This window comes from Panicum virgatum, chromosome 6N (assembly GCF_016808335.1).
Source record: "Panicum virgatum strain AP13 chromosome 6N, P.virgatum_v5, whole genome shotgun sequence".
Classification (NCBI taxonomy): Eukaryota; Viridiplantae; Streptophyta; class Magnoliopsida; order Poales; family Poaceae; genus Panicum; species Panicum virgatum.
The window spans coordinates 44,239,301-44,257,533 of NC_053150.1; the positions used below are offsets into that span (position 1 = coordinate 44,239,301).

Consider the following 18,233-nt stretch of genomic DNA (forward strand, 5'->3'; position numbering starts at 1 on the left):
AACGCAGACCGTCTCCGATCCACATGCACAAAAGTCCAGCGAGCAACCAAAACTATTCCTGCGAAATTCCCTAGCGTTCCCGAATCGGGCGCCATCAATCGCCCGGCCAAATGATAGGAACAGGATGACTGGTACAGCTGAAAGGACTGACGTCCCCGCACGTGATAAATGCCGCGGGCAAGCACACGAGATGGTCCGGGACTGGATCCGGAGAGCAATCAGGCGGAGTTCTTATCGCCGCCGAAGGCGTTCTCCAGGACGCCGGCGCCGGCCTCCTGAAGGTGACTGACGTCTCCGCACGTCTTGACGATGCAGCGGCCGGTGGTGCCGGACACGAGGATCACGCTCACCGACGTGTTGTGGATCTTACCGTGGAGCGGCCTCGTGGGGCTGGCGTGCCGGTAGAGTTCCCTGATGGTGCCGCCGTGCGAGACAACGATCACTCGCTCACCTGTCAACAGACAACTCCTCGTCAGCTCGTAGGTAACTCGGCATGTCACATACAAGTGCAGGTAAACCATCATCTTAAATGGAACCGATGCGACATGTCTAACACAGTGCAAGTAATCATGTCTGTGGAGATATCAGTAACCTGAATATGTAATGAAGAGCTGGTCACAGGACACAAGGAGTCCAAAGATTGAAGCTCACTATTTACCTTTGTGTTGGTCACAAAAAAAAAACTATTTACCTTTGTGTTTCTCAACAATGTTGTACAAGCAGGACACACATCGTTCTGACAGTTGATCAAGACTCTCTCCACCACCCTGAGAAACAAACTCAAGGACTCAGGAAAGAATCCATAATAGATATATAGCAATGGACTATGTATAAATATAGTTAAAGAAAAACTTGAAATCAAACGTGATAATCCCTGAAGCTCTTTATTTCTAGATACAGGCATACAGCATAGCTCAACAGTTTCCACAAATAAGTGCTTTTTCATCTGCACCATTAAGTGATTCTTGAACTTTATTGCTTGTGTAATGATTCAACTGTCTGGATTAACTGTATAACCAATGAGGCCAGACTAGATTGGAATACTGAGCTTTTTATCAGTTCAAGTTGTCTATAGATCTAGCAATAAAGCCTGTGATAGGATACAGAAGGTTGATTTTATTCCAATAGGACCATATTATACTAGGCACACATAAATTGCTTGTGCAAAATCACTCAATGTTCCAGTTTGACTTGTTGAGCCATTTAATGCACATAGTTTATTCATCTATGCTTGAGAAGATCCTTAGTATCACTGGTACACGTACAGACATTTTAGCATGAGCAGCATTGCTAAGCATAATACTTGTCAATAGGCTATAACACTTACAGGAATTGGTTGGTTTCTCTTGTGGGACACAAAAGCTTTGTAAGCCTCTGGCCTCTCTGTAGCAGCATCTTGAAACTTCATGCCCTGCAGATCTCCAATGTGTCTTTCTCTTAGTGCTGGATCGAACAAAACCTGGACGATCAAGCATTGCATTCGTTAAGAACTTTATTACAAACAAGTGAACCATCTACAAGCAGTATACTTCCAAGCACAGAAAAATGAATAATGCTGAAATATCCACGCAACATAAGCAAGGATTAAAAGAATACACATACATTTGGTAGATTGCAGATTCTTGCAATTGTTTGGGCAGTCTCTGCTGCTCGCTTTAGATCAGATGAGTATATAGCAGCTGCTTTCACTTCTCTAGAAAGCCGATGGGCGACCTTTTCAATAAAAGTCCACATAAGAAATGCTACTACAAATGTCTAGTGAAAATCAGTATAAGTCATACCATACCGCGACAGCTTGCTGCCTTCCAATATCATTCAGCTCTGCATCCATGTGTCCCTGGTGCAGGATTTCAGATAGGATACCAGTATAAAGTAAGTAACCCCAAAAAGGAAAGCTATTATGTTGACAATCAAAGAGTAGAACAGTACATGGTTTAGCAAGTTATAATTTCCTGATCTAAGACAAGATATCAGGTATCAGGTTTGTGATGATGACTACCTGGTTATGGTACGGGGAAAAAATACGTGCATTCCATTCCATCATGCAAACATTTAAGTTATGAAACAGGGCCAGTGTCTTTCTTTTGATTTGTATTAATGTGTTAGTAATGCTATGTACTGCAGTACTGCCCATCAACTTTCCGATAAACTCGAGGCACTCCAAGAGCAGAAATAAGATGACTTATCCCCAAGGCCTAGCAAATAAATGTAGCAAAGCATGCGCTGGCAAACATTATCGATTTCCATAGACATATCACATGAGCCATGGATTATTTGAGAAAAGTACATATGCACCATAGGAGGATGAATGTTAATACTCCTATGTCATAACAAGCAAACACATTGCTCTGATTATATTGAAGTTGAGACGTTTTTTTAGAGATAGATTTGAGACTGAAGACACAACCACCTGAATAATGACGTTACTAGTTTCAGACTGAAAATTAAAATAAAAACTAAACGCTGTTAGGCAAAGGTTGTCAATGTGCTTCCAAGTTTCAACAGGCATAGAAACATTACTGATTTTTGAACCGTACTATATGCAGTGGAAGCAGGGAATCATCCAACATCCCTTTAGCTAGTTGACAAAATATCTTAATTGGCTACATGACTAGATAATGATCAACTAATCAAGGCGATAATAACAACAGTCTGACAGATATGCAGTCTAATCATTTTCCTGTCCCCAAACACCGACCCCCAAAACTGTGGACTAGCCCCTACCCCAGCATAGTAGGACGAACCACTAATCTAAACATTATAATCTAATGCACTTAGGTCCTACAGGAGTCCTCCATCGCCTTAGGTTTCAGTTTAAGCCCGCAGTGAGGATTCAAGGCCGATGCGATGGATGAGGGAGGAAAAGCAGGCGGCACCTGTATGATGCGCGAGGCGTTCCATGACGTCTCCCCGTGCCGCACGATCACGACCTCCGTGAAGTCGCCGCCTGCGGCGGGGTACCCCTCGGCGCTGGAAGCGGACGACGACATCCCCGGCGGATCTGCGGGAAATTCGCGGGTCCGGGAGGGGGGGGGGGACGCGGCGACGGCGGAGGCCGGAGAGGGGAGGGAGGCGGCGAGGGACGCGATCGAGGGGGCGGGCGGCGCGGGCAGCGGCGGCAGAAGCGTGCTCGCTGGGAGGCGCCAGAGCATGTCCGGGGCACGCCGGGCACACGACTCCGCCGAGCCGACGACCAGCGAGTCACGTGACCGGAAGGGTCAGATGGGCCCTTTTTTTTAGACTAGACGGGCCCGTTTGTTGCACGGTTGGCCGACAGCCCGGCCGGGCTGAAACAGTTTTTGTGCCGAGCCCGACTCAGTAGATGGGCCATATGTTTGGCAAAGTCTGGCCTGACTGAGATTGTATTGGGCCGCGCTATTGAGATTCGTCGCACTTAGAAGTGGTAAAGGGTCTTAATTTTTTACCTAGATAATCTAAGACCGGACTCTAAAAAATCGGGCTCTAATTTTATTCAATTTTGAGCTACAAAAAGTTAAGGGCCAACTAAAATTGTGAAGAGAGCATTAGGACCATGATCCATTACCACCTCTAGTCGCACTTTGTACCGTCTATACAGTTACAATTCACCCTACTCGCTGCACTTCCTCAAAAAAAAAAAAAAACTCTACTTGCTGCACGGTGCGCGTGCATTCATGCACCAGCGAACACGGCAATGTGCTCACCGATGGCCAGCGAGCTGCCCCAACCATGGCTTTTCCAGTACAGAGTTTTAAGGTTTTTTTTTTAACGCCTCCCATGACCGGAAGCGCAAAGCCACGCATTCTCCTACCATCACTAGTCACAGCAAAAGCAACCCGGGAAAAGTTTGTGCAAGTCGATCCCCGAGCGTATGAAAAGCATTGGATCGTACCACTCTTCATGGCTGCTGAGTGCTGATGAACATTTGTCCTTGCAGCAGTTGACCAGCCTGCAGGTACCACGAAACCAGACATCACCTCAGCACAGCAAGCAAAGAACATGCGCAGTCCATTTCAGATCAGACCAAAGCGCAGAATCAAAACGATCGACCACCAAACAATCATTACCAGCACATAAATCAAGAGGTGCCCGATCGACTTCCTCCCTGCCCCAGGTCCGGGGCTCCATCGATCGGAGGAAAGCTGCAGCTATCATCAGCTAGGCAGCTAGCTGCACCAGATCCGCGGGGATCGACCAATCCAAGCCGATGCCATCTCTTATCGACTACAGCCCGGCGGCGCTGCGGTCGCTGCTCCGGCCGTCGTCGGCCACCAATGAGCGGCGGGCGAAGCTGTCGGGGGCCGGGTCCGGCGGCGGCGCCCTGGGGCTCTTCAAGATGTTCAAGCTCCTGCCGGTGCTCACCACGGGGTGCAAGATGGCGGCCATGCTGGGGCGGCACAGCGGCCGGGCCCTCCTGGCGGACCACGCGCCGACGGTGACGCTGTTCGGGCACCGGCGCGGGCGGCTGAGCCTGGCCATCCACGAGGACACGCGGTCCCCGCCGGCGTTCCTCATCGAGCTGCCCATGCTGGCCGCCGCGCTGCACCGGGAGATGGCCACGGGCACCGTCCGGCTGGCGCTGGAGAGCGACACGCGCGGCGCGCGCAGGCGCCCGCTGCTGGAGGAGTACGTCTGGGCGGTCTACTGCAACGGGCGCAGCGCCGGGTACGCCATCCGCCGCAAGGACGCGTCCGACGACGAGCGCCACGTCCTGCGCCTGCTCCGCGGCGTGTCCATGGGCGCCGGGGTGCTCCCGCCGCCGCCCGACGGCAGGGCGGGCGCGGGCGCCGCGCCGAGCGCCGGCCCCGACGGCGAGCTCACCTACATGCGCGCCCGCGTGGAGCGCGTCGTCGGGTCCAGGGACTCGGAGGCGTTCTACATGATCAACCCCGACGACGGCAGCGACAACGCCACTCGCGCCGGAGCTAAGCATCTTCTTTGTCAGGAACAAGTGAGAATGGACGTGTCTATACATACACTCTTCTTTGAGGGTGCATGTACGTGTACATATACGTATATACCTGTGTGTGAAGACAGCCATATATATAAATATATGCAAACTATATGAGTTAATTATTTTGGCAATGCATTGTGTGCTAATTTAATCGATCAATGCAAGTAGCCGGAGTGAAATCGTTTAGCGCACACTGATCACTCTTCGCTCGAATAGTCTTAGAGCACCCATCGTGTAGCTACTAGCTAGGAGTAGTATGGTACGTGAACATCACTGTTCTGATCAAACAGATTTTTCGTACGTAAGTTACTGTATGTTGACATGTGTGCTCGCTTGCCCGGCCGGCCAGTTAACATCTTCTGCACTGTTCCACATTGCAAGATTGCGGGCATGCCATAAATCGTGAGGGGACATATATATTCGTACCGAAAACTATTTTCTCTGTAAAGTGGTGCGCACGTGGAAACATATACCAACACAATGGTTGGCATAGCAGTACCAGTTCTGCTAGCATTTTTATTTGGTTTGAGGACGAAACCGGGCAATTTGACTTCTTGGGTGATTTTTCATTTCACGAAAATTGAAAAAAAATCAAGTTTAATCTTAAAAAGTTTACAATATGAAACTAGTACCAATATTTTTCTAAAAATAAAACATATCTAACGGTACTCTACTTGTCATTTATTTTGATCCAGTTTATTTTTATTTTTAGCGTTCATATGTTTATAGATATACCTATAATTTTTAATAAATAAGATCTAAACAAGGCATCAACAGATAAATTGCATTTTAATAAAAATTTTGGTGTCAATTTCATATTTTTCTGATTTAAAATAAATTAGCTTTGAATTTTTTAGATCAGGTCAAAAAATTTTAATTTATAAAAAATGAGAAACCATTTTTAAAACCACACAAGGAGCCAAATTTATCTGGTTTTGATAGTTAGATAGTCCATGTTATCTAATTTTATTGTCGAGAGTTGAAAATCGGACTATTGTGCTACTTTGATGGTGAAAAAAAATGGATTTTTCCCCTTTCTTTGAACATAAAATCTAAATTTCTGAATCTGCACTGTTTCCTAAAACTGGATATAGAAATCTCAACATACATTTTTCAAGGGCTACACACAAACACACACACTAACTTTAGTATGTACCTTGTCGAATCGTCTCATTTTCTTCTATATATAGAAGAAAATACAGAAGGTCAGAAGGAGCAAAGCATTTACAAATATGTAAGTATGTAACAAAACAAAAACCAACGATGCTCTCATGTTCGATCAGTCTATACTTATACATGTAGTAGCATCACCAAAAATTGCCTCAGTCTCTTTGGGCAGTCAATGAAACTATGAAAGTGCCGCGTTTCAAACTGGCGGTGGGTAACTCCATGGATATCCGATATATTGCTGCCTGGGATTGCATTTTAGAACCGTTGGCGCTGGCATGAATGCCACGGCACGAACCTCGCAGGGGCAGGGCGCAGCTGGCTGCTAGCTAGCTTCATTGTAGCTGGTCGATCCAGCAAGTGTCTGCTGCTTGCATTGCCAAAGCAGCAGTATGATTGCGTCGGCCGGCCGGCGGCACGGCGGCACCACAGACCACACAGGTCCACAGCACTGCACGAGCAAGAGCGATCGATCAACGCTAGAGGAGAATACAGATCGCATCAGTTCCGGGAGTATGCGTAGCCGGTCGAACACAGCTCACTTGTGGGCAGCAGGCCAGCACGCCGGGTCCGGACCGGATCATTACCAGGTCTCCTGCTGGAAGCTATACGTAAGGATGGTCGCCACCACCTTCATCAGGATTCAGGACGGGCTGTTCGATCGATCGATCATCGGCAAAGCTGGTCCTCGCGATTGTAGGCCGCACGGCCGCACCATGGGCCATATGCAGCACAGTGATCGGCGACCGACTGATATGATAGGATTTCGCATCAAACAGTGAGTTTTTTTTTCGGGCGGAAAAAGCTTTGAAGCAATTTTTATTACGGAAAAAATAAAAAAACAAATGTGGCTCAGCTTTTAATTTAAGGGAGGAAAACTTTACGAAAATTTTAAAAAGAGAGGAGAAGTGAGCTGGTGAGCCCAACCCTTTTATTCAACAATTATATCTACTACAGACCAGGTCATTGCAAACACCCATCACCACCAATTAGCTTTAAATTGAATCATAACATGAATTGCGGTGATAGCTAGTTATTACTGCCGGGTCGAAACACGACCCGGCGGTGATGCCTATACCACTCATTCTCCCCCTCGGTGCTTCTCTCCCTCTCATACTTATCTTCGTCCGCTCCTCCCTCTCTCCCCAGCCGACGCCTCCCAGCTCTCACTCTCACCGCGCTTCCCTCCACTACTACAAAACATGATTTACCACAACCTTTTCGAAACACCTCCGAAGCAGGCAGGAATTCCAACCGCCTCGATTAATGGTAGGCATTAACCGAGATGGTCATTTCTTATTAAGGCAGTTGCAGAAATCGCCTCACAAAATCTATTAATCGAGGCGGTCACCATTAAAACGCCCGTCTCGGTTAATACCCTTATTTTTGGAGGTGGACGCCTTATAAAGGCCCGCCTCAGTTAATAGACTGAGCCCAATAGAAGCCTATATGAGCCTGATTGCTGAGAAAAGTATATAAATGAATCAAAACACTAACCCACTCACCTCCCCCATCTCCAAGCCGCACTTCTCTTCCCTCCACTCTCCCCCCTTCCTACCTCCCCTCCCATGCGGCGTCTAGCTCCTCCCCCCCCCCGCGCCCCGCGACTCCACTCCCCTCCTCTCCCTACAGCACCGCTCCCTCCCGTTCTTCCCTCCCAGCAGCAAGCGGTGGCACTCCGGCAAGCACGGGACCGGGGGGCTGCAGCGGGCGGCGGGCGCAGTAGGCGGCAGAAGGTCGACGCAGCGTCGATGAGCTTGGTGGGCCCGTAGATGGGCATTGACATGCTTTTTCTTTTTTCTTTTTTATTTGATTAACCAAGACGGACATCAAACCACCTCGGAAATAGATCATTTACCTTGACCTTTTGTCCGAGACAGTTGCAAAAAATGTCTCGGTTAATATTTTTTACCCGCCTTGGTTAATAGTTATTGTACTAATGCTCCCTCTTTCCCCCGCCGATGCCTCCCAGCTCTCACTACCATCGCGCCTCCCTCCCTCTCCACCGCCGCCTACCCTTCTCCCCTCCCCCAGCCGACGCCTCCCATGCCGCACCTCCCTTCCCGTCTCCCCTTCCTTCCCCTGCTCCCCCTACCCCTCTATCTCTCCCCAATAGCAGCGGGGGGCCACGGTGCAGAGCGGAGCTTCATGCAGTGGTTGTGACGAGCAACAACGTGGAGTGAGGCCGCACGACAGAAGTGCTGGCAGGCACAACGGAGTGGGCGCTGCAAGCGGAGCGGAAGCTAGCGTGGAGCGGGCGGCACGGTGTGCCGCGCGGTCTTCTCTCCCGCATCTTCTCCCTTACCTACCGAATAATTCATCGATGTTCGACAACCCCATCATTCAAATAAGAAAAGCCATCCATCCAGACCCTTCCCCCTTCCGTCCATGAACCAATCCACCCCACCCCCCTAGCTCCGCCATGAGAAGCGGTGGCGCGTGGAGAGGCTCGAGGCCCAAACAGCGGCGGCGGGTGGAGTAATTGGCGCAGCGCTCGAGCAACAGCGGCATGCAGAGTAGCGGTCTAAACCTGTTTTTTCTATAACACAGGCACCAACGCCAATTTCGGAACTAGCAGTGAACAGTCCAAAATATAACCGCTGGCTTTGGAACCGGTGGTAATGGCCCTCTCCATCTTTGTCAAATTAAATCCAACGCTCCCTAAAATTAGCCGTGAGGAATATTTTGAACCAACGGTGATGGGAGCACTCCCTTCAAAAAGAGCATGAGTCATTTCACACGGCCAAACTGAGCGAGTTATTTCACACGGCAAGTACACATTATGCCGATCCATCGTGCCAACGGGCTTAAGAGCATCTCCAACCTATTCTCCAAACCACTATGGATCGGTAAAACAAGAAAAGGGACGCAAAAACTCCATTCCAACAGAACCACTAAACTGGTCGACTCAGCTTCTCCTTCGGCATTCCTGGAAAGATGGCAGCCATCTTTGCCTACGCGGAGCACCTCGCCATCCGCCCTCCTGGGCCTGCCCCCGCCCTCCCGCCTGCGCCCGTCCCCGCCCTCCCGCCTGCGCCTCCCGGCCCCACCCTCGTCGTCGCCGACCACCCCAGAAGCCGCGCCGAGGTGCCGTCCTCCCCGGAAAGGGACGGCCACAATGACTGGCTGCTGGAGTGCCTCCCCTTGCCGGCCAGCGGCTCGGGGAGACCCAGCACCTCCCCCGAAATGCGCCCGAGGCCCTGCCCGGGCCATGGGATGGCCGGAGCCTAGGGCTCAACGGCAGCCCCCTCGGCCACGGCACGGACACCACAGGCGGTGGTGGTGAGGCAGCTCCGGTGATGAAGGGTTTGGACCGGGAGCGGCTCAAATGGCTTGCTGGAGGGTTGGGGAGACTACAGGTGAAAGGAATTGAAAAACACACCATACTTTTTGCAATTTAGCCCTTTTTTCAAAAGATTTTCACATTTAGGCCCTTTTTGAAATGATTTGCGTTTTTGGACCCTGGACCTCAGCGCCACAGATCGTAGCGCCGAGGTAACACAGCTCGGCGCCACAGGTCGTGGCGCCGAGGTGCCGGCACCGCTCCAGCGTGGAAACTAGCGTGGCACCCACATGGCGGGGGCTCGGCGCCACAGATCTTGGCGCCGAGCTCAGCGCCACGGATCTCGGCGCCGAGCTCGGCACCACGGATCTCGGCGCCGAGCTCGGCACCACGGATCTCGGCGCCGAGCTCGGCACCATGGATCTTGGCGTCGAGCGTGCTTCTTTTACCCCGCGCCCTCTTCCCTTTCCCGAGCGTGCCTGCATTGTTCTTCCTTCCTTCTCGGGTTTTCTCTCCCCCTCAAGTCGCCCAACCCTCGGATTCGTCGTATTTGACCGTGAAAATTTTGATTTCATCCGTAGATCGTCAAGAGCAAGGTATTCTCTCTCACCTCCTAAATTTGTGCATTTTCATTTGGTGTATTATACGCGTATTTTCGAAATTTAGGAACTTAGGGTTTAGGTTGTAATTGTTGTAATGTGTAATATGCAACTAGGATGCCTAGGCGGGGGAAATCAAAGAAACCCCCGGTTCGGACTGGTGATGCTTATGTCCGGTTGCCGCTGCCAAGTGGAGTTTCTGTACCGATGTGCTTCTGCGGTGATCCTTGCAAGGTGGATGTGTCCATTGAAGAGGACACATATAAACAGAGATATTGGATGTGTGCCAACTATGCCTTCGATCCAACACCTCATCAGATCCGCATTGGGTTGCTGGTTAGTATTTATGTTTTGTCTACATGAACTTTGATATTATTTGAAATTGTGTGTGAATATTGTGTAACAATGGATTGTTTTGTAGACTCCTCCCCCGCTATGTGACTTTGAGCAGTGGATTGACACTGAGATCAAGGAGGAGGACAAGAGGTATATGGAGATGTGCAAGAAGTGGGAAGCAGAGCGGCTGGAGAGGGTGGAGAAGAGACGCCAGGAGGAGGCAGCAGAAAAGGAGCGGCATGAAGAACAGCAGAGGCTGGCAGCTAAGCGTAGGGAGGAGAGGGAGTGGAAGCTTGAGCGTGCTCGCCGTGCCAAAGCCGCAATGGAGGAGAATCCAGATGCTTTGAGGAAGGAGAAGTGGCCTCGTTGCATGCAGTAGAATGCGTGTTTTCATTGGGCAAGTCTAGCTAGTAATGAACTATTCTGGTCGACTGATGTCGTGCTATCATGTAATGTACTATTAGGTGTGTGCTGTCTTTTATTTATGTCTGTTCTTGTGTTGTCATGTACTGAACTTTTCAGTGAGCTATCATGTACTCTAGTTTTAATATGTTGTCATCATTCCATGTTTTAGTAAACTTTTGGAACTTAATATAATCATAGTATGTGTGTTAATTAGTCAACATAATCTTATAGAATTAATGACATTGAACAGGGGACATTACATAATTAAACAGAGACAACACAGGAAGTGACATGTCTAGTGGTGCAGAATACTAGAATGATAAGGTTCTGGACATAACCTGACATGCCTTATTGCACTAAACGGGAGAAGTAACATTGCATGTAGCATCGGAATGCTACTAGGGTACTTTAGTAGTGCGGCCACCTAGCATATTGTGTTGCACCTTCTCCATAGTATGCTTCCGTTGCATGTGGTGCTGGTGGCGGTGACGGTGACTATGTAGGACCCTGGTTCTTGTGACAGGGGCAGCTACAATTAGGAATAGTGCACATTTGCTGTGGGGAGACGCCATCATCTTCCTCTTGGGCAGCAGCGCTCACTTCAGCTTCTAACTCAAAGATATGATTCTGTAAGTGTTCGATGTACTCCTGATGCGGATCAATTGGCGCGGGATCGACCCACCTAGTGAACCCACAGTTCTCGGGAGCATCTGAAGACTACAACATAAATCTTATGTATGTTACAATGGCAGTTCAAAGAAAATATAAATAAAATTTATGCTAATAGTTACCCAAGGGCGCAGACATTTGAAGAAACGGCGACATCCATCCATCCCACCGGTACACATCTGCACTAAGCAGTCCTCACAATGCCTGCATTTTGGCCAGTCCTCTTTGCAGTTATCATACCGTCTGAGAGGTGTTTCTCTGGTGAACTCTCTTTTACTCTGAGCTGGGAACTCAAATATCGGTTCCGGAAACAAGTCTGGACCAAGAAGCCCATCCCACACTACCGGAGGTCCCTTTCTCCCCCCCCCCTTTCCTTTCCCACTAGACGACCCTCCAGACATTGCTACTCCAGTGAATGTGAAACCCATGAAATGAAGGGGTATATATAGCCGGGGAAAGGTTCATCCTGTTGTGTGGATGTGTAAATGTACATCGAAAGTCGGATTGAATTGAGTTATCACTAGATTCTGAAAAGGCTATGTACTATAACTGAAAAGGCTATATGACAGATCAATGAAAATGCTAGTTGTGATAGCACTGAAAAGGCTAGATTCGATAACTCTGAAATGGCTAGCTCTGAATAGTCTGAAAAGGCTAGGTTCGATAGCTCTGAAAAGGCTAGGAAAACTAGCCTTGAATCATCTGAAAAGGCTAGGTTAAATAGCTCTAAAAAGCCTAGTTTGCGATAGCGCTGAAAAGGCTAGGAAAAATAGCACTGCATAGTCAGAAAAGGCTAGGAAAAATAGTACTGCGATAAATACATTAATACATAACATAAAGTAAAATATAATATATCACAGTAGTTAATAATGCAATGGCTTTTCAGGAAGGCTCACATGACGTTAATAATTCCAACACGGAAATTGACAACTATTGATAACATTATTTCAATAAAACTATCTCTACACCATGGAAAAAAATTGCAATAACTTATCTTCTTTTTGGACGTAGGGACAATTATAACAACATATCACAATTATAAATTCACGTAATAGACAATATGACACTAAAAATGAGCATGATATGAACACATGTATCGAAGACCACACATTAAGTTCATACAGTCCAAATCCATACATAGTTCGTCACACACAAGCACAGTCCATACATAAAATCCATATTACATATCATACACAAAAGCATAGTCCATGAAGTCCATCTACTCCATGACGTCACCCTCACTGCTTCCTAGCCTTACCCTTGCCCTTGGCACCAAGAGCGTCGGTGCCTGGAGTGTACTGATCAGTAGCACGGCGTCGCCTACATGCTCGAGGCTGTGACGTCTGCGTGGAAGGAGCGTCCGGCATCTGGGACAGTCCAATCTCCTCGACCTGGTCCCCTGCATCGTCGCTACCGCTCGCCGAGAAAGTAGACCGTGTAGACAGCGACGATGTGTGTGCACCCGACTATGCACCCTGGCGCGAAGAAGAACCGTGGCCAGCACTGGTGTCGTATCGCTGTGTCGATGGCCCCTGTACGTCTGTCCCAGTCATAGACCTGCAGCCACAACGAGTGGCAGCACGACGTAGCCTACGTGCTAGTCGCTGGAGGTCAATGTTAGATTGGTGGATCATTTCGAGTTACTAGATGTGTAATGTAACTGATCAGTAAGAACTTACGCCAAGGAAGTTGCTGAGTGTCGGCTCATCCACTCCTGTTCTCGGGAATCGCTCGATGTCAAGCACCGACTGCTTCAGCGCGTTGCCCTACACACAACAAAAGTAAGGAATCATTGCACTGGTCACATGCTACTATATGACATAAGTTTCCTAGATAGGTCCAACTTAACTACTATATGAGATAAGTAAATGCTTCAACGACAACTTGAATTGATACTTACCACTCTATCCAAGATCGGGGCAGCCTCCACAAGCGTGCCGCTCCTGGTCGCAAGGTCGTACGATGTGTCCTCGTCGTCCGAAGATTGAATGTCCCCGTAGTCCGCCTCAGTCCACTGGCCCTTGAGCTTAGCCCGTGTAGCACCCAAGTACCAAGATAGGTACACTCTGAAGTTGTAGTTCGTATGCGGCTCGTCAGTGAGAATAATGTTCTCTGTGCCAAGGTCCCATTCAGCTATGTACTGGTGGTGAAGGTTCTCGAAGTCAGTTGTCTTCTTCTGCTTCTGACGATCAGTCCTGTGCCACAAATGATTCAAATTGTCAACCAATATTCTTATTCATGATTAAATGACATGTAAAAAAACTTACTTGTGCAATTCCATGGACGTAGAGAACGGAGGCACATGCCAGTCTTGCCTCAATCCAAACAGCCGTGCAACTCTGTGCGCCAGGTGGTATTTCACAGCATAGAAGCAAATCAGCGGGCACGTCATCGTGTACATGTCCTCGTTTGCGAAGCACTCGTTGAAGCACTCGTTGCTAAGTGCGAGCTGCTGGGCTTGAACATCCTCATATGGCTCCCAAACAACCTGCAATGGATATGTTTTCATAAGGCTAGATTCGATTATACCATGTGTGAAAACTTGCAAGTAACAACAAATAACTAACCATCGAGGACGTGAGTGTGTCGAGCTCGTTGCCGTACTCCACGTAAGCCCTCGAAGCCCCAACGAAGGTTACTGTGACCTGATCCTAGTGGTACGCAAAGGTGGGTCCATATCGCGGGTCGACCACCTGGAACCAAGGACGAGGATCAAGAACCTTGGGCCGTCCAACCAGAATAAAGGACCACATCCAAATCTGCAGAAGGAAGACACAACCTCCTAGGCTCTCGTGTCGTGAAGTGAGTCTGCAAGCCTCGCACAACTGACGGAACAAGAAAGAGAGCACCGCCGACCCCCAGCTATATCCCCCCGCCATGTCCCAATCAGTCAAGCAAGGCAGGTACATCCAAGATGCAACATCTCCTCCAGAATTGTGCAAAAAGTGGTGTTAGTAGGAACTAAAATGAACAGTACAACAGTATACAAATGTGTTAATATGAACTAAAATAGTAAAACGAAAGGTCACCTGTGCTTTCTGGGAACAGGACACAACCAAACTTGTGAAGTATCCAAGCCCGACAATATTGGCTAACTGCCTGTTCATCTGCATTGTTCGGACAATGTCCGAATTCCTGTCGAAGCCAACTGATAGGCACACCTGAGGTCCGGGTAGCTGGTCCCGCTGGTGGAAGCTCTCTACCAACGAACGCTTCCACTCTACCCCTCCAACCATCTGACCGGCAATGCCCTGTCAATGGGCGGCCTCTAATACTGAGGCCAAGGATCTTCTGGACATCCTAGAGGGTGACTGTCATCTCACCACACAGAAGGTGGAAAGTATGAGTTTTCGGCCTCCACCTACATCAAACACATCAAAGTGTAGTGATTAATTACGAACGAACGTCCAAGAACAACAAGATAACAAGATAGAAAGTATACTTGTCAACCAAAGCAGTGATCGCCGCGGGGTTGAAGTGAGGCAACCCGCGGCAAACCGAGTACGATACGACGTCGAGGCCAGCCCTCTGTAGTAGAGGAGTGTACCTCTCGTCATACCGCATGTCCTCTAAACCGTCATGGGTTCGAAGACACGGGGGGGGGGGGGGGGGGGGGGCGAGTTCCTACAAAGAATTTGTGGTTTCAATACTTTTGAATCGATAGAGTGAATCAAAAGGGCTTAAACTAGGAATCAATTACCACCCCCTCTGCGGTGCGTCACCCTCGGTGGTTCTGCTCGTAGTAAGGATCTAGAAGGTGGGGTGGATCCATCCTGCAAAAAGTAAATGTCAGTTTATGAAATCAGGACATACATGTACAACAAATAAATGTGATAAATGAATTCAATAAAGACAACCTAATTGAAATGGTAAGAATCAATTATGTCAATAAGTGCAAAAAATATATCTACTTCAAATGTACTACAACAAATTAAGTGAACCCCCTAATATTAGTACCTGGCTAAGCGGCCAACTGCATCTCCGCGAATTGTGTCCTAGTCTGCCACATCTCCCACAGTTGTTTTCCTCTGGGTCACTAACAAAGGGTCTTGCTCTACCGCGCCTGGTACGTCCGGATATCTGGTCCATTGCCATGTTGTACCTCGATCTCTTTCTAGATCCACGCTTGTTCCATCGGCAACTTGGGTCTGCAATGTATTTCGGACCCGTGTATGGTGGCCACTGTCCTTCATCGAGGTATGGCTCAAAGCGGGGGGACCACGTTCGCACTAGGGCGTCCACACTTAGCTCCAACGGTAACCTACTCTCGAAATCATAGCCGCGGTGTCGAGTAGCCGCAATGTAATGTGAACATGGAGAGTGATACTGCTTCGTTTTCCCACACGTGCATGAGAAATCAACAAGTACAACAACGTAACACCTTGAGGGCCGCGAGGCACCATCATCAGTTGTGCCTCCCCGAATGGTGACCTCATATTTTCCTGTGTCATGATCGAAACATTCCACATCATGGTTACGAGCCTTCTCCTTTGCCTTGTCAAGATGTTCAATAGGTTTAGGTGCCCACACATGGTTGCTCCTTTGTAATGCTAACCCCTCTGCGTGTCTACTGTTGTACATTCCACCAACCTTGAAAATGTGAATGCCACAATACCAGTCACAGGCATGCCCCGGATTCCCTTGAGAACACCGTTAAAAGACTCTGCCATGTTGCTAGTTTGGAACTCCCACCTCCGGCCACCATCATCATGTGCTCTGCACCATTTCTCAGGTTCTCTCAACAATCCTCTAAGCCATTGCCTACCTTGATCATTCATTGCCGTTTTCAGTTCCTCCAGCTTCTCCTCAAAAAAATGGACCTAATTCTGCCAGCAAATCTCTTCGAAAAGAGGGAAGTTATCCTTGATATTGTCTTTCCTAAACAAATTCTCTGCAAGATGCCGAGTGCACCAGCGATGATGCAAAGGTGCATACCCCGAGAGCTGTTCCTGTACTGCATTGAGTATACCCTGGTGCCTATTAGAAATGACACAAACCTCCCTGCCAGGCCCTACAACATGTATCCGTACAAGACGCAAGAACCACCCCCAGCTGTCTTTGTTCTCCTTCTCAACCAAGGCAAATGCTAGAGGAACCAATGCATTGTCCGCGTCACAAGAAATGGCTACCAAGAGTGTGCCCATGTACTTGCCCAACAAGAAAGTGCCATCAATAAAGAACACAAGCCAACAATGCCTGAATGACTCAACAGACTGAGGGAAGCACCAGAAAGCTCAGAAGAATATCTGCCTCCCATCCTCCCGCCATGCATTCGGTTTTGGAATGTACTCATAGTGCATACCGGGATTAGCGGCTTTCATTGCAGCTAATAGTGAAGGCAACTTCTCATACGCCCCCTCCCAACTACCATATATCATCTTCCAAGCCCTTTGCTTTGCCCGCCGTGCTTTGCCATATTTGATCTTGTAGTTGAATATCTGCTCAGCGATGTTTATAATTGACTTAATCTTCAAATTGGGCTGACTCTTCAGTATTGCTATCAGCCTGCTAACTATAACGGTAGAGGTCAACTATCGATGCCTCGTATGCAATTCTTTCTCTGAACATGTGTGTTCCCCTACAACTTTGGTGATCTTGAACTTTCTGGTGGCCTTTTGCTTCCGAGCACATACCCTCCAATTGCAATCATTCTTGTCACAAACAACTGTGTATCGCCGCTCAACATATGAGTGAGTAACCTTGAACGGCCTCTTACGTTTCACATCATACTCTTGCAACCACCTTTTTTTAATGTAGTCAAGTCCTTGAAAATAAGACCCTTACGAACTTGCATGCTGTCCCCGACATCAGGAGCATCCAAAAGCTCATCATCTCTACCTTCAGCATAAGCACTAGCACAATCCCTGAGATCGCTAAATTCAGGAACTAGTGGATCAATATTTGGACAGAAACATCTCATTAGCTCAATATCTTATGCACTCAATGGTGGTACATGCCTGTCATCATCTGAATCAATTGCTCTTGCCGTCTCGTACGGCTCCTCATCATCCTCAATCTGAACATTGACACTATTCGATGCACGGCCGGTATTGGAGGAGGGAGGCACATGACAAACACCACCATTGTCTCCTGCAGTTGAACCACAATTAACAATGCCATTGGAAAAGTGTATTGGAATCAACAATGGGAAAAATAATGAAACATGCTACTACGACACTTACTTGAATGGTTCTGGCTCAAAGGAATCTCCATAGGTACCGTAACAACATCTTGAGGACCCTTGTCAATCCCATTAGGGGCGGATTTTGCATCCGGGACCACAACCGTATCTTGCATATGCGTTGCATGGTCTACGATTGGTGGAGGGTCATTAGGTGCGGGAATGTCTTGTGCTGGGGAAATCTCACGACACGGTGAACTCCAATTGCGAGGGGGAGAGCATACATGAGGACGTGGATCGGTTCTCATCTTTCGGACAACCACATCCAATCCTGGAATTTCATTGTTTTTAACCGCCTTGACAAACTTCTCCCATTGAACCTCGGACGCAATTTTTAGCAGCCGCCTATAGTAAACTTGACCCATTTTACCATACCGAAGAACCCCTTCAATTGGGACTACTTCCTCATGTGAATTCCATTCAAGCTCATCTCTAACCCTTACAGTCAGCTCACTAAACGTCGGCCGCGAATCAAATATCAAAGGGACCATTTCCATTCCAATAAAATTGGCATTGCTAAACCGATCTAGCTTCACACTTCCTCCATGGTACAAGGTGACTACATTCTCCATCTAGTTTGTATACACACAACGCAAAAGTTATAACCGGTACGTAATCCAAAAAAAATATAGTGCTAACTACATTCTATAACTTCATAGC

The 18,233-nt window shown here is 48.2% G+C and overlaps 1 protein-coding gene and 1 pseudogene across 1 annotated transcript; one reads left to right on the top strand and one right to left on the bottom strand.

Annotated features, from left to right (window-relative positions):
- Positions 1-29: 29 nt before the first annotated feature.
- On the bottom strand, positions 30-3,204 carry LOC120679558 (phosphoglycerate mutase-like protein 4). Its single transcript, XM_039961166.1, has 6 exons — positions 2,877-3,204; positions 1,787-1,837; positions 1,603-1,713; positions 1,328-1,459; positions 692-767; positions 30-451 (listed from the first exon to the last, which is right to left on the bottom strand). The coding sequence occupies exons 1-6, from the start codon at positions 3,150-3,152 to the stop codon at positions 219-221; spliced, it is 879 nt and encodes a 292-aa protein (XP_039817100.1). The 5' UTR covers positions 3,153-3,204; the 3' UTR covers positions 30-218.
- Positions 3,205-3,884: 680 nt separating this feature from the next.
- Positions 3,885-5,052, top strand: LOC120679545 (annotated as a pseudogene).
- Positions 5,053-18,233: the final 13,181 nt, after the last annotated feature.